Below are 25,369 nucleotides of genomic sequence, written 5' to 3'. Positions count from 1 at the left end.
TGGTCCAGTTCAGCCCCGTCTCTGCGGCTTTTAGGGAATGAACCAGCAGATTAAAGATCTTTTTCCCACTTTGTTTCCAAAACTCTGCCTTTCATATAAATAAGTTTTTATTTTTTTTGTTAATTGAAAGTCCATAATGTCACTAAAGAGTTAGTTCTTAGAAATATTTTTAAAGGTACAATATAGTAATGGGTATAAGAGTTTCAGTATGGTGTAATTCCAGATTCTTAGGTGCAGTTGTTTTTAAATAAAGCACTAGTGGGCAAACATGATTTTGTAGTAGTATGGTTGCTGACCCAGAGCATTCTACAACCTGTGTAGTTCCAAATCATTCTTTATCACTGTATTATACACTTCTGATTTTTCTTCCACATTCCTTGAAAATCAGTAGCAAGGCATAGGAAAGATACAAGCTGTACATTTTTGAAAAAGCAGTTTCCTTATCTTATGGGCACACATTATCATTTTCTTTGTGTTATGAATCTTTAAAAGAATGGTAAAAACAGAACATAAAGCAAATCTTCACTGTTAATGTAAACTCAAACATTTTCCAGTGGGCAATAAGAAAGTAAACAAATGCTGTACAGGTGGCATAATAATTTCATTGCCATAAAACGTAGCAATGACTTGTGAGCTTACAGATGACTCGGGCTGAGCCTCCTAGACCGTGGGCTGCCACTCAGCTGCAGCTGTGGGAGCCCAGGTTTACGTGTGTCCTACATGATGCAGTCTCCTGACAATCCAATGAATCAACGGACGCTTAGAATATAGTAATAAACAAGTTTTTATGAACTATTACTACAAAGAACTTGAGCAAGAGGGGAAAATAGTTTGGTGATCTTTTAGTAAACACTTTTAGTGTAACAGTCTTTGTGACCAGGTTTTTTTGTTTAAAAAATCAATCTTATAAACACCATTGCTCTGTATTCAACTGGTGTACACTAAAAATAGGATAATGGAAATACACGTTCTTAAAGCATTTCCACAGGAAATGTTCATATTTTTCATGACATTGTAAATCATTTAGCGATTACATATGCTACATTAACTAAAACGCAGGTATTCTTTATTGCACATTTTAAAGTCGTAAGGATGTTCTAGCTTAAGGAGATGAATTTTAGGGGAGAAAATGGTATTTTTGAATTGTGTGGCTCAAAAATGCACACTGCCAAGGCAGCACAGTTCTCTAAACCTTTTAAAACAAACTTCTGGATTCTGAAGTCACTGAACTCCTTACTGTAACGAAGAGTACACAGTCCGCTTCTCTCCGACTGCGGGTCAGAGGTCACAGTTATGGGCTCTGCTTTAAAGCCTGTGAACAGTCCTGGCTACTGCTTTGAGAAGCAGGTTGAGGCTCCGCTCTGGAACCTGAAGGCAGTAAGTCTCTTGCAGCAGCTGATGGTGCATAATCCTGGGGTGGCGGTGGTAACCTGGTAGCAGGAATCAAATACTCTCTTGGACCAGGAGGACCTGAAGGTCTAAAGGGTGGGTGTCCTGGTACAAATTCCCGAGGGTCAAAAAGCAGATCCGGTTTTCCAGGTGGAATGCCTGGTGCATATTCTCTTAAGCCTAGTGGTGGACGCATAGCAGGAACTGGAAAACACACAGTGACATAGACAGGTAAGAAGACATTTAAATTGAGATGGTTCTAGATAATTCTAAATTATTAGTACATTAATAAATTCTTACTTTCTCATGACCCTAGAACATCTAACTTTGCATATGAGGCATTCTGAGGCTCAGCAAGTTTGATTTACATGCCTGTGGCCAGCCAACCAGCCATCAAGCAACACAGGCAGGATTTAAAACATGGTTCTACCTAGCTCCAGATTGGAACTATTTTGTCTACACGGTTTTGCCTTCCTTGCCTCACAGAGAGCTCTGTGCTTTGAAACATATATCATGCCAAGAAAACAGATTATGAAATAAACATTTAACTGCAATAAATGTTCATAAAATGTATTATCAGTTTATAACTTACGCAGTAGGTTACCCATGAATCTAACACAGAGCTCTGTTGAAGGGAAGTTTTGTTATTATCTCCTTTGTATCTGACTGCTACCAGTGGCTGAAAAGCTTTGTACTGTCCAATTTAAGTAATGAGACAGGTCTTTATCACCTTTCTGTAACAGCTGCACAAGTTATACTTCTGGCTTTCTAGAGAAGGACCCCCTTTCTTTGTCTAAGGGAAGCTGCTGTGAAGCTGAGTACAGGGAGATTATGCAGCATCTCGTGGGTTCTAAAACGGAGGAAAAGCCAAATGTGCTCAGCTTTATCCTCACCGTGCAAAGCCCTGCAACAGAACTGTTCCAGCAGGGACTACAGGAGGTGACTGTGCTTCACCAGTCACTACAATGAATCATCATACCGAATGGTGGAGGCGGCGGTCGAGGCACAAAAGGCCTGCCCAGCTGAGGAGGTGGTCCATAGCGAATGGGTGGTGGTAGAGGGCCTATGAAAGGCACTCCTGGGAAAGAAGGGGGTCCTTTTGTCACCATATTAACCTGTAGGAATAAAAGTAAAGTTTTTAAATACTCAGATATGACAGAGAAAAGCACTGACATCAGTACAAGCTCAGAGTCGAATGAAGTGGGTACCAGGGACCTGTCCAGCAAGCAAAACCTGTGCCCTGACACCAGCGCTACCCCCCCCCACTCGTTCCACTGGCACTTAGGTTAACAGGATGCCACAGGACAGCAGTGACAGTGTCACTGTAATTTGCAGATAAAAACAGAAGAGGAAGCAAGAGAACGGACGTTATTAATGGAAGTGATTCCTAATTTTTAAAAGCCATACAATACATCCATTTCTAAGGTTACCTTCCTTTCATAATAGCTCATTATTTCTACAGTAAGTGCAGAGCAAGAAAAAAAAAACACAACTCTTTCTCCACATGCAGTAACAACTACTAGTTAAGTATGTTCAATTGGCCTTTCGTATAATATCTTGTCTGGTCACTGACAATATCTAAAATTATTATCTTCTAAATGGAAGGAAATAAAGAGTTAAATCATCTGCTTAAGGCCACGCAGCATGTAAGAGGTCAAACTGTACTACTTAATACCAAGTTAGACTCCAAGCCTCTGCTCTTTCCACAGCTTCTCTTTCAAGAGGTCTCTATTCTCGGAACTTCTCTACTTCAAAAGGGCCTTGGATCTTGCCCAAGCTACCCGTGAATAAAAAAATCTTTTACGAAACGTATTACTGGATTCATGCACTGGAACTGTTTTGTACTTTCCAACAGAAACATGATATACATATAAGTTAACATGTTTATAAGTATATATCCTGTACATAATATGTAGAATATATATTTAAGTATAAATAAAATTACATGTCTAAAAGGTGTAGTTCTTCCTGTGTACCTGTTTTCACTAACCCTCTAATATGACACTAATCACTGCATTTGGAAAACTGGACTGCAGACTCAGACTTTGATTCCAATGTGGATAAGCAGTGCTGGGCCGAGAGGACTCACAGCTGTTACAGCTGTGCACATGCCACAGCACTGAGCTGAACACTCAGGGTCATTCCTAGGAAGTAGTTCCATGGATAATTTACATATTTTCTCATTTTAGTGAAACTTTCAATATTCTTCAGTTATCAATGTGTAATTTCAGATCATTCAAAATAAGACTTGCCTAAATATAAATTAAGGCATTCTTATGTATTTTCAAAGACAGTAATGATTAGTTATGCAGTTTGTTTAAGAAAATTTGTCACTGGGCCCGGTGTGGTAGCCTAGCGGCTAAAATCCTCGCCTTGCAAGTGCCAGGATCCCATATGGATGCTGATTATAATCCTGGCAGCCCCGGTTCCCATCGAGCTCCCTTCTTGGGGCCTGGGAAAGCAGTGAAGGACGGTCTAAAGCCTTGGGACCCTGCAAGTGCATGAGAGACCCAGAAGGGACTCTTGGCTCCTGGCTTTGGACTGGATTGGCTCCGGCCATTGCGGCCACTTGGGGAGTAAATCAGCGAATGGAAGATTTTCCTCTCTGTGTCTCCTTTCTGTATATTTAACTTTCCAATAAAATAAAATAAAAAATAAATCTTAAAAAACTGAACTACATTAAGACACTGAAACAATATATAAAGCTGTGATGCCTTTTCCCATCTTTTGTTAGTTATAGCAGGTGTTCTACATAGATTAACACTAACCAAAACAAGAAGAAAAAAAACCAAGCAACCAACTGTGAGCCACAGTCCAGTAATACTCCCAAACTGAGAAGAGTAAATATTACCAAGTGATTTAAAGCAAGTCAAGGAGAAGAATAAGATGAACATTGCCAAGTGATTATAAAGCAAACAGGTTAGTGTCATGTTTCTAGTTTTCCTTTCAGAAACAAAACAAAAGCCTGTAAATACTTTATTGCTGCTGGATGCCCAGAGGCGGTGCTGGGAGCCGAGGGGCCTCCAGGCTCCTGGGAGCAGTGTGTTGTGTTGTTTTTTTGTTTTGTTATTTTTTTGTTTTCAATGAATGAGGTAATATAGACAGAACACACAAACAGGAGATGAGGCAGAGAGTTGTAAGGCAAGTTAAAGGTTTCTGGAATGCCTACATTCCAAGTGCTTACCTTGCCCTCGTCCATCCCTTTGGTAGGGGAAGAGCCTCTTGAGCTGCTTTTTAACATGGGTGTCGAGCCAGATCCTGGATCTGTTCAAGGAAAGGAGCCGATTCAGACTTGTGCCCTCTGTGAGGGAGCATTTAAAGATCCACCCCCTTCGTCCACAATGTTGGAGCCTGCGGCCACTCGGGTGCTCTTACCAGAGGCAGGGGGTTTCCCAGGTACCTCTGGTGGCCACCGAGGACGAGGGAAAGGCCCATCCATTGATCCTTGAAAAACAAATAGAGCCCTTGCATGCATTTTTCATAAGACATAAACCAACTGTGGATAGACTGGCTTCAACTCTACATGGGAAGCAACATTAAAACAGTTCTCCCAGAATCTGTGAGGGGAAATCACTTAAATGCATTAAAATAATTGCCTTAGACTGAAAAGACAGCAGTAAACTCTGTATATGAGCAGCACTGGTCCTGAACTTTCAGCTATAGTTCACAGTAATTCTATAGGCCAATTTTCTTTTTTTGGTCTATGTGTAATCTGTTCTCACATATCAAAGTATACACATACTTAGATTCAAAATAGGGACTAACACTGTGATGCAGTGGGTTAAGCCCATGACCTATAACACTGAAATCCCATCAGAGTGCTGGCTTTGGTCCCAGCTGCTCCACTTCCAGTTGAGCTCCCCACCAATGCGCCTGGGAAGGAGCAGAATGTGGCCCAAGCCCCCGTAGGCATGGCCCAGTCAGTCATGTGGCCTTTAGTGGAGTGGAACAGTGGACAGAAGATTCTCTGTAACTCTGCCTTTCAGGTAAATAAACATGCCTTTGAATAAATTCCAAATAGACTTACAGTATTTTGTATTATATGGGAAATCCAAGTATGTATGTTGCAGAAGCTGGAACGTTCTGAAACTACTTCTACAATATTTGTGAGAAGAAGCCTATCAAAATCTATTTAAAAACAAAATCTTATATTTCCCAATAAAAAATTAAAATCAAGAAACACCACCAATGATGGACATATGACTGTTCATGAAGGACTACCCACTGTAATAACAGAGGGGCAGTTAGTACAGGGAAGGGAATGGGAAATCCCAGAGCCTATGGAAATGTGTCATAAAGTAATTTTTTAAAAAAAGAAAAAGAAACAACACCAGTGGAGAGAACTCCAGGAAAATAGAAATATTTTCTGTTCTAAGGCAGACTTTGCAGTAAACCTTCCACTTTGACAATTTAAGACATTTTCTTCTCTGCACTGATCACATTCACATTCTACAGTGTTTACAACTAGAATTCCTAAATATTTTAAAGCCTCTTGAGACAGTTACATAAAGCACATGTGAAAGCTCACCAAATTCACTCCTAGGCACGTCTCTCCGGCCGAGAGTAGCCGAGAGGGGCCTCGCGGGCGGCTCTGCCAGCAGCGGAGGGGAGTATTCTCCGCCACTCACCGGGGATGTGCCGAAAGAGCCGTTCTGGCTCAGGGGACCTGGAGATGACAGTGCCTGTTACCACTTTAGGACAGCTTTTTCTTTTTTGAAGTTCTCAGGGTTACTTGTAGGGCACAAACCCAGAGTGATTTACACATACTTTACATCAGAAAACAGATTGCAGCCCTTCATGAACAGTTCCCTACCTCTCCGTGGAAGGCTTTGTGGATGTGGTCGTCCCGGCATGGGCTTTACAATCACAGGTTCTTCCTTCAGCATTGCCATCTTCTGAGACATTTCCAGTAATCTTCAATTTAGGGAAAGAACAGACTTAAATGTACAGTATCACTTCCCTATCAGACGCCATACAGCAGAATCTTAAAAAAAAACCAACACTCTGGAAATGCAGATCTCAACATCACATACTTGTGTCTCAAGTTGGCAGCTTCCTTTTTCTCTTCAGCTATAGCTCTTTCTGCAGCACGGGCTTTGAGCTAGTTGGAAAAAATATTCAAATTCAGTTGTGGCAGATTGGCCACAAAGTATAGGCAAGAAAGAAAAAAATCTTACCCAATTTTCATGAGCTTTTTTCTCATGAGTAGCAATCTAAAAAAAAAAAAAAAATTAGAAATTTATTAGAATAGTCATTAAGGTAGTCTGTATTAGGTATAAAGAATTCTGCACCTGGAATGCTTATTACCTGGTTTTTAAAAGAGCGCTCCGTTTTCTGCAATTCTTCCTCCATTTCCTCAATTCGTCGCCTAAGAAGTACAGTTATTTTTATCAGTTAAAAATACAATTCACTCAAACTTGAAACAATCTGACCATGTTCCCTTTACTCTAACTATACTTTTAGACTTTGACAGGTGCTTATAAACATGTTTACAGAGTTCAGTTCAATATGATCAGAACAGAATTTCCTTATTCATTGTTTAATGGCTATAATTTTGAATTGATAAATCATAATTTCCTTATTTGTTCCTCAGTATGTTCTCAAGTAATCCAACTGGGAATATCTTCCTCCGTAAAGCTTTTTTTAATTCAGTTATATCCATAGAAATTTCTGAGAGCTGTGTATGCCTATTGGTTGTATCAAACAACACAGTTCCTTTAATGGGTTTTAAGACGTCACAGAATGAAGTGCTTTCCTAGAGAATTACTTCAGAATTATGTGCACTTCATTCTACGGCCTGGCTAGCTATACGCTTATACTTGCTAATATCAGTAAACAAGTTTTCATTATTCATTAAAATTTTTTTCTCCTATGGTAGATGAGTGTATTCATCCTTTGTGCTACTGTGCAGTTTTCCCCTGGATAATGTAAAACATGCCAACACTAGTCATTAGCTACAGACAGTTTTAGAAGCTGAACTCACTTGTAAGTTTTTACTTCTTCTGAAGCCAAAACCGCCTTTTCATCTGCAGTTGACAGCCGCTGCTCCCTGTCTTCCCGCTCGTACTCTTCTTGACTCAGCTTCCTTAGATAAAAGCCAGTTGTCAAAGTCTAAAATGTTCACTGCAATGATCACATGCCTTGCCGGCCACTCAATCAAAACTACCCAGGCATTCTACAAGAACAGACACTGTCTCCAACACCCACAGCATGGGATTATCGCCACAGATTGTAAAGTACTGTGCCATATGTATTTATGTGTATTTTTTTTCAAGGGAATAAGCATCAAGATTCTTAATCTTAGCAGGATTAGAAATTACAGAACTGAAAGGTAACTGAAATTTTGAGAACTCAGTAAATGGCTAGCACATTGGACAACTGAGACTGTTAGCACACTGGTATTTGGGTCAGAAGAAAACATCCAGAACGAAGCAAATTCAGGAAGTAAGAGACATACGGATTTTTTTTTAATTTAGCATATTTCAATGGAATCAGAAGACAGAATGAGGCAGAACTACTGAGAGAAAAATGTCCCTCAAATTCAAGAGATCATTATGAGTCCAAGTGTGTGTGACAGAGAGATGCTACAGTTAGGTACCTCCCAACATGACTGCCACAACACAAAAAGGGTAAAAGTCACGCGGTGCAGCTAAGGCTAAGTGACATTCAAAAAGAAAAATTAAGAATAGATTCCTTAAAAGGACTTGAAAACAAGAAGATAATTAGTTGAGCATCGTTAAAGTGCTAAAATTAAGTAACTGCCGATGTTTTTGACCGTTTAAGATTTATTTATCTGAAAGGCAGAGTTACAGAGAAATATCTCCCATTCACTGATTCACTCCCCACTGATTCACTTCCCAGTGGGGTGGGCTGGACTGGGTCAGCCAAAACCAGGAGCCAGAAACTTCTTCCATGTCTCCCAGGTGGCTGCAGAGGTCCAGGCACTTGGGCCACCTTCTACTGCTTTCTCAGGCACATTAGCAGGGAGTTGTATGGGAAGTGGAATAGCCAGGATGCAAACTGGTACACATATGGGATTTGGTGTTACAGGTAGTAGCTAAACCCACTATGCCACTGTGACACTGGCTCCTAACTGCTGAAGTTCTAAAACTCACACAAAGATGCATTAGAAATGGAATCAAAATCAAGACATTCTCATATTAATAGTAGCTCACAAAATCTGTCAGAGGATGTTCTTCATGTGGAACAGAAATAAATAGAAGACTAAAGATGCAAAATGAAGCACTAGGGAAACTATAACTGTAAACTAAATGAATATTGATGGGATATCACTGTAAAAAGCAGTAAAATCATGGAGTATTAAAACACAGCGCCAATAAAAGAACAAAGGAAAGAGGAGTGTCCAGCCTAACAGGTAAGGCACCTGCTCTCCCGGTGACTGCCAGGTTCAAGTCCCGGCTGCAGTACTAACTTGAGCTGCTTGCTAATACAGACACTAGAAAGCATCAGGTGATGGCTTAAGCAATTGTGTTCTTGCCATAAAAGTGAAAGATCCATATCAAGTAACAAGCTTCATCCTGGGCTAACCGCAGCCTCTAAGGATATCTGGAGAGTGACCCAGCACATTAAAAGATCTGTTTCGGGCCTGGCGCTGTGGCCTAGCGGCTAAAGTTCTCGCCCTGAATGCTCCAGGATCCCATACGGGCTCCGGTTCTAATCCCAGCAGCCCTGCTTCCCATCCAACTCCTTGCTTGTGGCCTGGGAAAGCAGTTGAGGATGGCGCAAAGCCTTGGGACCCTGCACCTGCATGGGAGACCTGGAAGAGCTCCTGGCTCCCGGCTGGCATCGGCACAGTACTGGCCATTGCGGTCACTTGGGGAGTGAATCATCAGATGGAAGATCTTTCTGTCTCTCCTTCTCTCTGTATATCTGACTTTGCAATAAAAATAAAGATCTGTTTCTTTTTGACTCTATATTAAAAATACATTATGGAGGGCCCGGCAACATGGCCTAGCGGCTAAAAGTCCTCGCCTTGAACGCCCCGGGATCCCATATGGGTGCCGGTTCTAATCCTGGCAGCTCCACTTCCCATCCAGCTCCCTGCTTGTGGCCTCGGAAAGCAGTCGAGGACGGCCCAAAGCTTTCGGACCCTGCACCCACGCGGGAGACCTGGAAGAGGTTCCTGGTTCCCGGCATCGGATCAGTGCAGCACCGGCCGTTGCGGCTCACTTGGGGAGTGAATCATTGGACGGAAGATCTTCCTCTCTGTCTCTCCTCTCTGTATACCTGACTTTGTAATAAAAATAAATAAATCTTTAAAAAAAAATACATTATGGAGCCAGCGCTGTGGCAAACTGGGTAAAACAGTCACCTGCAGGCAGTGCTGGCATCCCGTGTGAGCACCAGTCCAAATGCTGGCTACTCCCTTTTCAATCCAGCTTCCTATTGGTGAACCTGGGAGAGCAGTGGAAGAAGGCCCAAGTCCTTGGGCCCCTGTACTCACATGGGAGACCCAGAAGAAGCTCCTGGCTCTTGGCTTCTGCCTGGTCTGAACCAGACCATTATAGCCATTTGGGTAGTAAACCACTGGGTAGAAGACCTCTCACCTGTAACTTTTCCTTTCAAATAAATAAAACAAATCTTGAAGAAAGTATTTAAAAATTTTTAAAATCCATTACCGTAACAGGTCTAAGTCATGAATGAGCTAAGCCCAGAAGGGGGTAAAGCTGTTCATCTGTATCTGACTTTTTTTAGTTTAGAAAATTATTTATCTGAAAGGCAGAGAGAGACATGGAACAATTTTTCATCTACTCAGTCTCTCCACAAATACCTGCAGCACCTAAGGATAGCCAAGAACCTGGGACTCAATCCAGGTCTCGCACATGGGTGATGGTCCCAACCACTGGAGCGTCACCTGCTGCTGCCCAGGTGCACAGTTATTACAGAAAGCTGGAACTGAAGCACAACTAGGAATTTAGCTTGGACACTCGGACATCAGAGGCAGGCATCCCAAAATGCCTACTAACTGCTAAGCCACAAATCTACCCCAACTGCAGCCTTCTTAGTGAAGTCCAGAATACATGCTATGGCCTTCTAGGTTTTTATATGAAGTTCAGTGAAACAACCTAGAGTTACCAAGTTTAACAAGGTAAGAGCAAACAAGCTGTGAGAAAGGAGGAAAAAGGAACACAGAACATGCCATCAAGCAGAAAGCAACTACCACTCTGTATATTTCAGCTCATACATGTTCAAGAGTTAGATTATAAGAAAAAAAAATATTGCTCCTTCAGTTTCTGTGCTCATCTATCTATGCTACAACTGACTCCAGAAAAAAATGTTAAGATGGACAGACATTTGAGTAAGCAGCAGATTGCTAAGTGGAAATAATAAAAACCCTTGTTTCACTGCAAAGAAGACAGCACATGTAAATACAGAGAGGTTGCAGTGTATGAAGGAGCTGGCGAGTGCAGCTGCGCCTGGACAGGCAGGAGGGGCTGCTGGCTGGTGCAGCTGCAGAAGTGTCCTCCTCCTGCAAGGAATCTAGAGCTGATTCTGGAAGGACAAGAAAGTGCTTGGCAAACTAAGCACCACAATGATATACAGAATGGTACTATAGAGGCTATACAGGGTCTGACCATGGGGGACTGACAGAATAGATGAACATTCAGATGTTTTTGTGGAGAAAAATCTTAAAATGAACTGTAAAAATGTTCCAAAAGATCTCTATCTCCAAACTTGCAATGTAAGTCTTAGAGGATTAATACTTAAATATACATACCAAACAAGTAGTTCCATATTTGAAACTTCTGACATCATTACTATGTGCAGTCTGAGTATCTGACTATAATAAGTACATCTGATACTTTCACTAACTATATATTCCTTTTATGTAACTAAGAACCAGATAATACAAATCATTCAGGATTTTCAAAGGCTATTTTAAGAGCTAACAGAACAAATGCAAAAAATCAGGATTATATAACTGACCATGGAAAAAAAGAATTAGTGGTGGACCCAAAGAAAGGGTATGGATCGCCAAAAGCAGCACTGTGTGCAGCAGGACTGTGAAGCCACTCCCTTCATCCGAATGAAGGGCATTAACTTGTGCATGTTGGTCAGAATGGAAAGAGCATTCAAAGGGATGGAAAACAAAGCAGAAGGAAGAAAGACTAATTACAGCTGGAAAAGCCTTTAGATCATCTCAAAGATGAAACTGTATTAGCATATCTACTTAATCATAATGGCAATATCACTGTTAATGGAGAACAATGGAAATCGTACTTTTGCAGGGCCATCTCCTTCTGCTGGTAGAGTTCACTCAGAATCTCCACTTTCTGCTTTAGTGTTTTGCATTCATCTTCCAGTTCAGCTTTGGTAGACTGCAAGGAACTGTGGTCATCTTGTAATTTCTTAATTTGGTCTATAAAAGATAAACAGGTGATGTATGTGTGCTCAAGGACTTGAGGATTTGGTCAAGGGGGGAATGCTGAGAGGAGCAGGAAGCATGGAAGTAAGAAACCCTCTACATCTTTCCAACACAATTTTACATCATTCCAACATATGACAGCTTCTTCTCAAAAAATAACCTACCTTCCAGGCTACATTTAGTGGACATCGAGGCTCTCAGCTTACTTTGTAAAAGTTTTAGATCTTCTTCGACTACTGATATTGCAGTCTGTGTCTAAAAATTGCAAAAGAAAGATTCTTAAAGATGAGGCACAGGAACAATCCATGGCTAGTTGTGGGGCTCTATGAAGGGCTGTACCCGAGAGACGTCCATCATCTGCTTAATTTGATTCTTCATCTTCTCGCTCTGGTTGCCTAAAAAGCAAAAACTTCCTGTGATTTCCCCTGTTTGCTTTTTAACTCTAAATTTTCTTGATTTCTCCAAAGTTAAATGATTATCATGTTTCAACAACGAATGAGAAAATCAATTACCCAAGAGAACTGACTCCTAAGAGAATGACAAGCTTAGAGTCACAAAGTGAATTCTCAGTTTGTACAATGACAATATTATCCATGCCATTTGTGAATAAGAAGAAATGTGTGAGATAAAGTCTTTCTATCACAGACCCAACTCCACAGTGGCAAATGTCTTATCCAGAAAGATTCACACCCCTTTTTCCAAAATGTTTGGTTTAAAACAGTATGCAGGCAAGATCCAACTTGAAAGACAATGTCTGGAAATTTTCCTCATCACTAAACACTACTCCCCTCAAGTCCCAGCACACTCTAGCTTTTGAATGTCATTAGTTTATGGCTCCAACCACCTTAATACCATTAAAACAGGAGGTAAGTGTCAAAGTCAAAGAGCTAGAGATGAGGTGTATCAAAATCAAATGTCATTTCCATAAGGCTGAGAAATAACTTCTCCCTACTGTACAGTGTTTCAGTATTTAGAAGCATAAAACACAAAGTCCTCAACTGCAAAGGCAAATAAAATCAACATTGCTTACAAGCTGTTTTGCTACCTCCATACCCCATCAGCCTACTTCTGCTCAATGCAAACAGACACGTATATAAATTTAGTGACAAGTGTCTACAGTTTGAATTCAAGAAATCCAGGGGAAGCATGTGGAACAGTTTAAGCGACCACTGACACCAGCATCATGAATCAGAGTGCTAGATTGAGTCTCAACTAATCCACTTCTGACTAATCCACTACTGTGCCTGGGAAAACAGGAGAAGATGGCCCTAGGCCCCTGCCACCAACAGGGAAGACCAGAATGAAATAAATTCTTGCCTTCTGGTTGTGGCTTAGGCCAGTGCAGTCACTGAGAGTGAACTAACATATGGAAACTGATATCTCTCTCTCTCTGCCTCTCTTTTTGTTTTACAAATAAATATTTTTAAAAAGATGAAATACAACCAGCTGAAGAGCAGCATCAGTGTATTTAAAAGACAGAAAAGCAAACAGAAATCCCACCTCCCTAAGATGATATTACCTCCTAGTTCTCCTTTGGCTAACTCATCTGACTCATTTCCTCCTCTACTTGGACCATCAGATGCAGATTCACATTCTAACAGATTCAGCTGTGTAATGCAGTTAGTCAAAGCCTGCAAGAGAAGCAAACGGGGTAGAATCCCTCAATTACATTTAGGCAGATTTTGTGAGAGTTCCCGAGTATTAAGCAGGCGAACAAACTTACACTGACATCACCATCTTTGTCAGTAAGAGCTACTTCCGTATCTATCTTAGATTTCTCAAATGATTTGATTTGTTCACTGAGTTCCGCATGTGATTTGCTCCAATCTTCAATTTCTTGCTGCAACTGAAACACCAAAGCACATGAATTCCTACAGTTTAGAGCTCTTGATTAGAGACACTAGGGTCATGTGAATGTGCCAGGCAGAGAAAATCATGTCCCTTGGCATGTCACTATGGGCTAAGAGTGAGGGAAGGGTGACCCAATCCTTCCAAGCACTAATAAGAATATCAGAACTATCAAGTTGAACCCCCTTTATTGCATATTTCAGAGAACTGCGGCAATATCAAATAAATCACTTCAAATAGGAAAGGACAAACATGTCTCATTGTCGCCTAAGTCCAAACTCCTAACAGTAACTGTTGCACCAGGCATGGGAGACCTAATTTTTTGGTTTAAAAAGTCCATCTAGTCAACCCTTTGGAGCTACTCAAGTTGGTAAGTTGGTGTTTGGCAAGATGAAGACTAAACACTCTCCTAGCTGCAATGAATTGTACACAAGAATAGAAAATCCAGAACAGCTGTAGAACATACACCTGCACCAATTTGGAAGCATAGTTTAAACTGAATATCCAAGAACAGGGTTCTTCATGAATATTTCATTATCTTAAAAACAGTTCCAGGAAAGAAATTTATATAAGACAATGACCTTTAGTTCTCTTGATGATCTATGACATGAATTTTGCTTACCTGTTCTTTTTTCTTCTTAAGCCTAGCATTTTCTTCTTGAACTCGGTGGCATTCAGACTTCACTTTCTCTTCACTAAGTTTAGCTTCATTAAGGGCAATCTGAACCTAATGCAAAGTAATCCTCTTAGTGAATTAATTCCAAAGGAAGAAAAACTGTCATAGATGTAGTTTTCATATTGTTCTTATTTTTGCATACGTTTTACACAACTAGTTTCTGCTCAACAAAACTAAGATGTAGTAGTAATATTTTTACCTCTGAAAATTCTGAAGCATTCATTGAAATAACATTCTTTAAAGTCTCTATAGATTTCTTGTTTTCCAGTATCTGTCATGTGGAAGTAGAACAGGAAACATGAATTAGGATTTAACTTAAAATTCTGGGGTATATGCTTGAATGAACACACACTAACAAAGCATATCCTGAGCCACCCTTTACATTACAGGAAGAGCAGGAGATTGACTTGGCCTGGAAAGAAACTCAAGATTAAAAAGATGACGGAAAATAATCAAAGGTGTAAATATTTAATGGCTTCTATCAACTTTGTCTGGTTATGAAATAATGTAATATTGGATCTCCAGACAAACAAAGTGAAAACATTTTCATGTAAACAAGTTCAAGTTAATGTTTTTTGTTTGTTTGTTTGTTTGTTTTTACCCTAGGAGTAAAAAAAAAAATCCCAAAGTCACTTCAAAAATTCTTGTCTAAGAGTTAGCACTGTGCTAAAGTGGGTTAAGTTCCCGTCTATAACACTGGTATCCCATATGGCCGCTATTCCAGTTCTGGCTGCTCCACTTTTGTTCCAGCTCTCTGCTGATACCAGAAGATGGCCCCACTACTTGGGCCCCTGCCACCCACGGGGGGAGATGAGTAAAGCTCCAGGCCGAGCCATCACAGACCATTTGGGAAGTGAACCAGTGGATGGAAGGTGTCTCTCTGCTTCTCCTGCCCACTGTAATGCTGCTTTTGAAATAATTTTTTTAAAGATTTACTTATTTTTATTGGAAAGTGAGATACACAGGAGCAGGTCTGTGACGGCTGGGCCTGGAGCTTTACTCATCTCCCCCCGTGGGTGGCAGGGGCCCAAGTAGTGGGGCCATCTTCTGACCAAAAGGCCAGAGCTGAGCCAACCCGAAGACAGGAGCCAGGAGCTTCTTCTAGGTCTCCCATGTGGGTGCAAGGTCCCAAGGCTTTGGGTTGTCCTTGACTGCTTTAACAGGCCATAGGCAGGGAGCTAGATATGAAGCAGGGCCCCTGGGACACAAATCGGCGCCCATATGGGATCCCAACACGTGCAAGGTGAGGATTTAGCCGCTAGGCTACCATGTCAGGTCCTAAATAAAATAAATTTTTTAAAAATACTCTTGGCTGGGCCTGGCTCAATGTCTAAATCCTCACGTTGCAAATGCCAGGATCCTATAAAGGTGCCGGATCATGTCCTGGCTGTTCCACATCCCTTCTAACTCCCTGCTTATGGCTTGGGAAAGCAGCAGAGGATGGCCCGCCCAAAGCTTTGGGACTCTGCGTTTGCTTGGGAGACCTGGAAGAAGCTCCTGGCTTTGGATCCACTGTGGCCACTTAAGGAGTGAACCAGAGGATGGAAGATCTTTCTCTCTCGTAAATCTTTTCCAATATAAACAAACAAACTTTAAAGAAAACTTAACCTGACTATATTAAATGGTAGAATTTGAGAAAGAACACATAAACGTTACATACAGAAGAATCCCAAATAGCTTATGATGATGTTAGAGGTAAAACCCAATTCCTTGCTGTTTATAGATCCAGCTGTGCATAATCACTTCCTTCCCAAGAATACAGGAAAGAAAAGGTTGAAAAATAATCATCTGGGGGCCAGTGCCTTGGTGTGGCCAGTTAAGTTTTCACCTGTGGCACCAGCATCCTATATAGGCGTTGGTTCAAGACCCAGCTGCTCCACTTCTAACCCATCTCCCTGCCCTAATGGCCTGGGAAAACAGCAGGGATGCCCCAAGTGTTTGGGCCTCTAACCCCACGTGAGAAAGCCAGAAAAAGTGCCTTGCTCCTGGCTTTGGAACAGCCCAGCTGCAGCTGTTGCAGCCATATACAGGAAGTAGAAGCAGTGAAGATCTCTTTTTCTCTCTGTAACTCTGCCTTTCAAATAAAAAAAAGGGGGACTCATTTTACAGTGTAAACACCTGGCAACTCCTACCTCAGCTGAATGATCATGCTCAAGAGGGATGGGGTAGCCAGGATGGCAAAGTTCAATTCATACAACATGCAAAATAGTTCCAAGGTAAGTTACAGTAACAGCAGCGGAATTCTTACCAAGTTCTGATTCATGGCATTCTGTTCTCTCTCAGATTCTAACATAACACGAAGATTTTTAGCAGTGTCATCCAGGATTTGATTACTTTCTTCAAGACGCTTGATTTTATCCTACCAAAAGAAAATACTTAGTAATACTCATGCCATTTACTTTCGATTTTAGATTACAATCTTAAAAGATGAGATTTTTTACCTTAAATTTAACTGCTTCATCAGAGAGAATTATATTTTGTTTCTTGGTTTCTTGAACATGTTTCTTAGACTCTTTGATCTACATAAAATCGAACATTGAGAATTCAGGAATATTACAGTGCTACCAAAACTTGTTTTCAAGTGAGTGACCCCTTAGAAAGAGAGGCACTAATTTGTAACTTAATGACTGTTTAGGATTTGGACAACTGCAAGGCAATAATAAGAAAATACAATTTTGAAACATACTAATTGAACTATAAGACAGGTGGAAATATGCTGGAAAAATGAGGGAAAAAAAAACTGAAAGAATACCTTTACCTTTTTTTCGTAATCGGACAATTTCTGTACAAGCTCTGCATTTTCTTTCATGATATTCTTCACTTTCTCAGAAATCTGCTGCTCAGTGACTAAAAAGGGGGAAAATCCTTAAGATTACTGTGATCAATAATACACACACAATCATATTTCCCACATGTTACCTGGCACTATGAGGAAAAGAATTTGCTCAGGTACATTCATGCCTTTAAAAAGTACTCTGTGGGGCCCAGCCTTGCTCACACCGGGATCTCATACGGGCACCAGTTTGTGTCCAGGCTGCTCCCCTTCCCTTCCAGCTTCCTGCCTATGACCTGGCAAAGCAGTCAAGGATGGCCCAAAGCCTTGTGACCCTGCACTCTGGAGACCTGGAGGAGGCTCCTGGCTTCAGATCAGCTCAACTCCAGTTATTGTAGCCACTTGAGGAATGAACCAGCTGATGGAAGATGTTTCTGTCTCTCCTTCTCTCTGTATATCTGACTTTCCAATAAAAATAAATAAAATATTTTTTAAAAAGTGCTTTGTGGATGAGTTTTAAGTGGGCTAAGCAATCACTAGAGATACCTACACATTCCATATCCGAGTGCCTGGATAGGGTCCTGTCTCTACCACAGATCCAGCTTCCTGCTAATGCACTAGGTAGACAGCAGATGGTGGCCCCCAGACTTGGTTTCCTGCCACCCACAGCGGTTGTAGGGATAAGTTTCTGGCTCACTTAATCCAACTATTATGTAATTGTAGGAATTTGAGGAATGAACCAGCAAATGTGTGTGTGTGCCATTCAAATAATCTTCTGTTAAAAAATAATTCGTAGGATGAGCATGTGGTGCAATCGGTTAAACCGCCACCATATCCCATATTAGAGTACAGATTCACATCCTGGCTGCTCCACTTCCGCTCCAGCTCCCTGATGCTAAAGCAGCAGATGACAGCGCCAGGGCTGCAGCCACTGCCATCCGCACTGAGGACCCACATGGAGTTCCTAGCTCGCAGCCTCAGCCTGGCCCAGACCTGGCTGTTGCACACATCTGGGGACTGAATCAGCAGATGGAAGAGTTCACACTCTGATTCTCTGTTACTTTCAAATGAATAAATAAATATTTTTAGAAAGCATTCTAGGGGCTGGCACAGTGGCTAAACAGGCTAATCCTCCACTGACAATTCAGCATCCTGTGGTTGCTGGTTGAGGTCCCAGCTGTTCAACTTCTAATCCAGCTCCCTACTTATCACCTGGGATGAGAGCAAAGGACAGCCCAAGTCCTTGGGACCCTGTATCCACATGGGAGACCCTAAAGAAACTCCTGGCCTCTAGCTTTGGATAGGCTCAGTTCCAGCCATGTTGGCCATTTGAGGAGTGAACCAGCAGACGGAAGATCTCACTCTCTCTCCATTCTCTGTAAATTTGCCTTTTAAATAAATTTTTTTAAGATTTATTTATTTTCATTGGAAAGTCAGATTTACAAGAGAAGGAGAGATAAAGATCTTCCATCTGCTGGTTCATTCCCCAAGTGGCCACAATGGTCAGAGCTGAGCCTATCTGAAGCCAGAACTTCTTCCAGGTCTCCCAAGTATGTGCAGGGTCCCAAGGCTTTAGGCTGTGTTTGACTGCTCTCCCAGGCCACAAGCAGGGAGCTGGATGGGAAGTGGAGTAGCCGGGACATGAACTGGCGCTCCTATGGAATCCTGGCACATGCAAGGTGAGGACTTTAGCCACTAGGCTACCACGCCAGGTCTTTCAAATAAAATTTTTTAAAAATCTTTTTAAATAGTAATCTATTGCTAATAACAACAGGGGAGTAAAATTTTTGAACTTAAAAACTCAGTGAGATTCCATCAATATATTTCAGATCTGAAAGATAGCAAAAAGTTATAGCTCACTTCACAAGTATCTTCTCAGAAAATGGGATCACTTCAAATACACCATTTGAAAAAAAGAAGCAGCAGAAAATTCAAGCATATTACTATTCACTTCTATTCCTCAGATCATCCATCTAAGCAAATAGTTAACATGACTAAAATCATTAGCACAGGCATGTAGTTCACACATAAGGAATCTGAATTACTCCAACATCCAGAGCTACCCTGCACCAAGTTAAGCTAATCGCCATCACCCAACTCCTCATCACCTCCAGCTATTCCACTTTCCAAGCCAGCAAGCTAGCAAGAGTAAAATCCTCGAGAGTTAGGTCAATCTGACATCAGAAGTCACCATATAGATCTACCTCTGTTTCACCTAAAACTCAATACAAAGGAAGAATAGTACAACAAAATAACAAAATAAGCCTGAAAACTTACCTTGATATACTTTATTTTTTACCTAGAAGAGAAATAAAATGAATTGGTATAAAACATTTTACTAACAGAATTCACTTCCTGATGGTCAAAATCTTAGTCAAGTAGACTTTTAATAATGGTTTGGCTCAGCATAATAATTCCATGAGATTAAAAAATAAGGAAAGGTCAATCAACAACTCAAATCTAGTTGGTAGTGACCCCAAAAACAATTTTCGATCAATAAAAGCACTAAAGTATGTTACTTTCAGCCAAAGATGTTTAATAATCTATTAAATGAGCACCAGTCTTAAGAAGTAAGCACCTAACTTTATTAAAGTGGCTAATTTTTTTCACAATAATACAGTAATGCTTTATTTACCCAAAGGGTTTATCTGACAACCCCCAAATAGCCAGAAAGAGGTCTAGAAACAATGATTTTCAAAAAGACTCTATACAGAAACAAAATTAAAGATACAATTTTTATCCAAGATATGCCTCTTTAATTCTCCAGAAGAAAAAAAATTGTTGAAATCATACTACAAGTTGGCTACTTACTCAATCTGGAAATATCCAATAAGCTAAATCATCTGACTTTCTCAGATCACTAAAATCAGTGATTATAAATCTGAAAGGTTTCAAAAGTTAGATTGCTTGAGAAAAAAACCAACAAGAGAAGTATTGGGCCGGTACTGTGGTGTGGTGAATTAAGCTACACCCGCAGAGCTTGGCTGGGTACTAGTTGGAGTCCCAGTTTACTCCACTTCCAATTCCGCTCCCTGCTAATGTGCCTGGAAGAGAAGTGAGGATGGCCCAACTGCTTGGGCACTTACACCAAGTGGGAGACTCAGAAGAAGCTCCTGGCTCCTGGCTTTGGCCTGGCCCAGCCCCAGCTGTTGGGGCCATTCAGAGAGTAAACCAATGCATGGGAGATTGACTTACTCTCTTTCAAATACACATATATCTTACCAAAAAAAGAGGAATATCAGCCGATACCCTCCTTCAAGGGAAAAAAATGTGGCATTCCCCAAAGATAGCAATGAATTACATGATAATAGAACCAAATCAGTAATTATAAATTATAAGCATTACTAAATTAATTAATTATGACAAATATAAGCATAACTAAATTTCTCTGTAAGCCAAGATATGAAGAAATATTCAGACCATGGCAGAAGACTCTGTGGCATCTCAATAATATCATAGTATCTACATACCATTTACAATAATGTTAGAGGAAAATGCATTCAGAAAACTGCAACACAGCAACAAATTACTATTTATCTAATGTCGTAGCCTTGCTAATTAGAGCGAAAGTTTCCTTTGCTCCCTTTCTTCCCATCAACACGCAGGGGAAAGTGAGAAAACGCTAAGACTAAAGACCAAGGGCCCAAGTCAGATGCTGAGGCTGGGAAGCAGTGTCAGGACACAAAGCATAGGAAAGCCCAGAGGCCCGGCCGTCGCTGTGGGACCAGGGAGAGGGGAACGGTGTTTGCACCTTTCCTGTCCCTTCCTTTTCATGGGGAACAGCTATAGGAGGTTAGAGAAGTCCCAAAGGAGAACAAGCAGGAACTTGTCAAGAGAATATTTCTTTTCAAGCAATTATAGACCCAGCTGTACAAGATAAACACAATTACATTTGGTATAATTTATAAAATTATAAAAAAAAAAACCCTTAGCTTTAGAAAGATTGGTATTCAGTGCTTTTGGCAACTCCAATTGTTAAAATTCAACTGAAGGCTTTTTATCTGCAAAGCTCCTTTACACTGAATAATGTTTACCAATTATGTTAAGTAACTATGAAACAGAATGACATACAGACTTCCTTACATAGTTCAAAAAGTTCATGGAAAATGGAATTAAAAGATAAGCTTATTTTGGGGCGAAAATTTTGAAACCCATGCATGTATGATTTCTTTAAAATGTTCACAGAAAATATGTATTATATTATACTTATATATAATATATATTTATATATTTATAATATATATTTATATATATTATGAAAAAATATATATATATTTTGCACTAAAATATCTATTTCTTCAATTTTCCAGAAATTTTCCTATACAAGCAAAAAGTTACAAGAATTTCTATCATTTTGTTGGATTTCCTTTAAGTACTTTCTCAGAGTGTGTGTGTGTGTATAAAACAAAGCTTGTCTGCAGTTTGACATCTTGGAGTCTACTTTCACCCACTTACTATTGAGAATCTGCTGTACCCCAATGTCTTCAAAATAAACAAGGCCATCAAACAGCCTGTTATACAGATGTGCAGTCATTTACATTTCCCTCCTAAGGGTTATTTAGGCTGTGTTTTCACTCTAATAAATACTGCTGCACCGAACTCTGGTATAAGATCTTGAACGCAGGATTGGTCATTTCCTTAGAGCAGATTTTTAGACATGACGTTACAGGATGTAAAAAGGATATGAACATTTTAAGGCTTCTGATACACATTATTAAACTATTTTTGAGGATGGCTTTATGAATTACCAGTTCTATTTGTAGAACACACACACACACTCCTACTTCTTATAACAGTTTCATAAAAGGATTTATAAATTGAAGTTTTTCCACCGAGATCATATGCATCTCATTTGCTTTCATCTTTACCAACATAAACATTACACCAAATTAGTATAGTTTACAAGATCAGCCTAAATTTATACGCACTCAGCTTTTAGGAACTGAGAAAAAAAAAAAAAAAGGTTAGACTCACGCATCAAAGTTTAGTTTAGTTTACTCACCACGAGGATGGTTCTCCAGAAGAAAACAGCAAAGGAAGCAATTCCCAGGAAGGCAGTGAGAAGAACAGGTTTCCAGGGCAGTCCATGAAAATCAGGTCCTGGCTGGACACCATCGGGCAGCGTGGCAACTAGCTGAAACAGGTGCATTACAAAGGATGAGAAACTGTGAGGAAATCTGCAGCGCAGTATTCCAAGGAGCCGTCCTAGAAATTCTAAACCAACATCAGATGACCAGCCTCCTCCCCGCCACCAGCCTCCAGAAAGAGCTAGTACAAGCAGCCTCCTGCTTCTGCTTGGTCTTGCCTGGTGTTTTGGAGTCCCTTGAGTCTAAATTCTTTTTAACTGAGTACCCTCGAGTCCTTTCATGCTGCAGTGCACGGGGCCTGCCACATCACACTAATATATCCCACAAAAACAAAAACCAAAACCACCTAAGGGAGTGACTTAAACATACTATAGAAATAATCGATTTTCAAGGCTGCATATAGAACCAGTATGGCGATAAAAACACCAACAATGTGTTACTCCTTGTAAGATCTCTAACCATGACAATAACACCAACAATGTGTTACTCCATGTAAGATCTTTAACCATAACTTCCACTCTTCTGGTTTGAAAAACAACAAGAAATGCTGAGTAGATTCAGACAGTTGGAGGTGACTGGTCTAGCTAAACTTTGGAATTTAATTGTTGTCTCTAAAGCTCCATGCCTTGATTCTAACCACTTTCTCAAAGACGGGAGTTAAACACCTGCCTGCCACACACTGCTTTCACTACTCTAAGCACACCGGCCTGTTCCCCAGCGATGCCCACAGGGCAAAGACCGGCAGGGCCGCCATGCCCTGTGTATTTTGACCACAACAGCACACCAGAAGGCAGCAGCAGGATCTATCGCTTTAAGTGCTCCACCATAAAATGAACTGGTGATAAAGGTTTCTTCAGTGGACCCAAAGCACAGCACAGCCACGTCCTGCCCGGCCTTGGGCCGGACGCACGCCTCGGCCCCACCAGCCAAGGCACCCACCCACTCCACTCGCAACTCGTCCACCCGCCGGCCAGAACCGGGAGTCCCGCCCTGGGCACGGGGCCGTCACCTCCAGGAGCTTGGCAAACAGGGCTGCGTAGAGCACCGACAGTGGTCCCAGGAGTTCCGGGTCCCCCTGGGAAGCCGTGACAGAAGGCACCGTGGCGGGCACCGAGTCCATGCTGGCGGCGACGCTTCCCTGCCGACAGGCACCGGACAGCCCCCTCTCAACGCCTCCGCCTTGGGAAAGGCCCCGGCTCAGGGGGGCGGTCACCGGGAATGAACTGGGCCTTCACCCGGCACTAGCACTGCCCTCCGGACACCTCCGGTGGCACACGTCACCCGACACTGCTCCCCAGGGGGCAGTCGGCGTGATGACACGGAAGCGGGTCCGCGGGGGCGGAGCCAGAGTGGAAGAAACCAACTTCCCGGTGGGGCGGGGGGAGAAGGGCGAAGGAAACCTACAGAACCCAAGTCTCGGCGAAGCCAGGGGCCCCTCTGCGGAGTGAAGACGCCAGGGGAAGCTGCAAGGGAGAGACGCGGTGGGCGCAGAGACCCCCAGCGGGTGATTGCGCTGGCACACCATGCAATGGCCACACATGCCCAGGCCCCGGAAGCGATGCCTCCTGGCTCCGAAGGGCCTGTAGCCCCGCCCGCCGCGGGTTCAGGACGGAGACCTGCCTTCTGCCCACACCCTCCTTGGGCTCACTTCTCCCTCTCCTGTCCTGTCCTAAGCAGTCAGGCCATCATCACCACTATACCTAAGTGGTGTAATGAGGCTTGTAAGGTTACTGACTTGTATTATAAATGTTTGGGAGGAAAATTATCGTTGGGGTGAGAAAAGCGGCATTTGTAGATCTTTAAAGACGTGTCTTCCAGTTCCATAGAGCCAAGTTCAAAAGAACAAGGAAAACCCTGAAACAAGAGCCTGGCTGGACCCTGTGGAAGTCCAAAAAAGTAGACCATGAATCCCAAAAGGCAGACCATGAGACCGAGCAGAAAAGCCAGGAGGCAGCTGCGTTGCACACCTGGCGTAAGAGAATAAAAATCAGCGGAAGAGAAGTCGACTTTTTCATCAATGGCATTGAAATATTTAGCACGGCCATATGGAAAATGGTTCAAGAAAAGGGTGGGGGGGTTCTCATTGTTTACAAAGATCAGAAGCCTGAATGCAAAAAATAAAGACAAGTACTAGGAAAAAATGGGCTTTTTCTATGTACGAAAAATGTATGTTTTTATGACTTAAAATAATTTACCCTGCTCCCTATAACCTCCTGCAATAAACACAATTTGCCATTGACAACCTGAGGGAATGATACATGTAACATGTTACAGACAAAAGATACAATATTCCTGAAATACAAAGAGCTTTACAAACACACGAAGATGGCCAGCAAACCTAAAGGAAAATGGGCTGAAGAAATGACTTGATCTTGGGCAGAGAAATGCAAATGGCTTGTAAACATAAGGAATACAGAAACATCTGCCTCGCTCATCAGGAAAGAAATACAAATAGATTCTACACCAGGTATCATTTCTCACTCAGGTTGGCAAGATCCAAACAGCTGACAACAGGCCGTTGGAGAGAGGTGAGGCAGACAGCCTCTCTTCCAACATGGCTATCATCACACAAAATGACACAACTTTACATGAATGAGAATTGCGCAGCCTCTCCCAGAATGATCTGCCAATTCACCTGCTGACTCAACAACAGCACTTCTCAAGATACAGCTCAAAAACAATGGCAATGCAGCAAAAGAAAAATGTTGGCGAGATGGGCACATGAGGATCTCTGTCTGCCTGCCACTCTGCCTTGCAAATAAAAAAAAGATCCTAAAACAAAAGGATGCATGCACAAAATTGTCATTTCAGCCTTATGTATAGCCTTATTTACGGTAACAAGAAGATTGCAAGCAACCAAAATATCCATCAAAGAACTGCTGAATGAGCCAAAGTATATCACAAAGCTGTATGTAAGAGGTAAAATAATTTTACATACAGCTAGGCTATATTTCCCTGGCTATATAAATAGGATCGGGTAGGGTATGGTTTCTAAAATACATTTGAACCAAGAGACAGAAGAAGTATGTTTGGAATGCTACTTTTATCTAAGCAAGTCAAAGAGAAAAATGAATTTTTCAGAGTGTCAAGGTAAAATTATGCAATAAATTACATGCACTTAAATGATCCATTGACTTGTGAAGCCATCATCATAACTCAGATAATGACCATTTAAACTCTCAAAGTCTCCTCAACCGCCTTGGTAACCC

General features: G+C 41.5%; 1 protein-coding gene across 2 annotated transcripts in view; it reads right to left on the bottom strand.

Annotated features, from left to right (window-relative positions):
• Positions 1-1,044: 1,044 nt before the first annotated feature.
• The window catches only part of MIA3 (MIA SH3 domain ER export factor 3), a 50,351-nt gene continuing 26,026 nt past the window's right edge, over positions 1,045-25,369 (bottom strand). Inside the window, exons 1-23 of one of the 2 annotated variants that reach the window (XM_012930339.2) lie at positions 23,170-23,416; positions 22,076-22,207; positions 19,351-19,372; positions 17,059-17,147; positions 16,742-16,819; positions 16,549-16,659; positions 14,500-14,571; positions 14,247-14,351; positions 13,500-13,622; positions 13,296-13,407; positions 12,116-12,171; positions 11,941-12,031; positions 11,632-11,770; positions 7,373-7,474; positions 6,697-6,757; positions 6,567-6,602; positions 6,423-6,490; positions 6,203-6,303; positions 5,918-6,055; positions 4,765-4,833; positions 4,574-4,653; positions 2,369-2,504; positions 1,045-1,593 (exon numbers count right to left, since the gene is read on the bottom strand). In XM_012930339.2, the coding sequence (XP_012785793.2) occupies positions 1,292-1,593; positions 2,369-2,504; positions 4,574-4,653; positions 4,765-4,833; positions 5,918-6,055; positions 6,203-6,303; positions 6,423-6,490; positions 6,567-6,602; positions 6,697-6,757; positions 7,373-7,474; positions 11,632-11,770; positions 11,941-12,031; positions 12,116-12,171; positions 13,296-13,407; positions 13,500-13,622; positions 14,247-14,351; positions 14,500-14,571; positions 16,549-16,659; positions 16,742-16,819; positions 17,059-17,147; positions 19,351-19,372; positions 22,076-22,207; positions 23,170-23,280 (2,334 nt within the window). In that variant the 5' untranslated portion in view covers positions 23,281-23,416 and the 3' untranslated portion in view covers positions 1,045-1,291. Of the gene's footprint in view, positions 1,594-2,368; positions 2,505-4,573; positions 4,654-4,764; positions 4,834-5,917; positions 6,056-6,202; positions 6,304-6,422; positions 6,491-6,566; positions 6,603-6,696; positions 6,758-7,372; positions 7,475-11,631; positions 11,771-11,940; positions 12,032-12,115; positions 12,172-13,295; positions 13,408-13,499; positions 13,623-14,246; positions 14,352-14,499; positions 14,572-16,548; positions 16,660-16,741; positions 16,820-17,058; positions 17,148-19,350; positions 19,373-22,075; positions 22,208-23,169; positions 23,417-25,369 lie in introns of those variants that run through there. The other variant, XM_058669202.1, reaches the window with a different exon arrangement.

This window comes from Ochotona princeps, chromosome 10 (assembly GCF_030435755.1).
Source record: "Ochotona princeps isolate mOchPri1 chromosome 10, mOchPri1.hap1, whole genome shotgun sequence".
Classification (NCBI taxonomy): Eukaryota; Metazoa; Chordata; class Mammalia; order Lagomorpha; family Ochotonidae; genus Ochotona; species Ochotona princeps.
The sequence above is the reverse complement of the archived record's forward strand: the minus strand, read 5'-3'. Positions and strand labels throughout refer to the sequence as shown.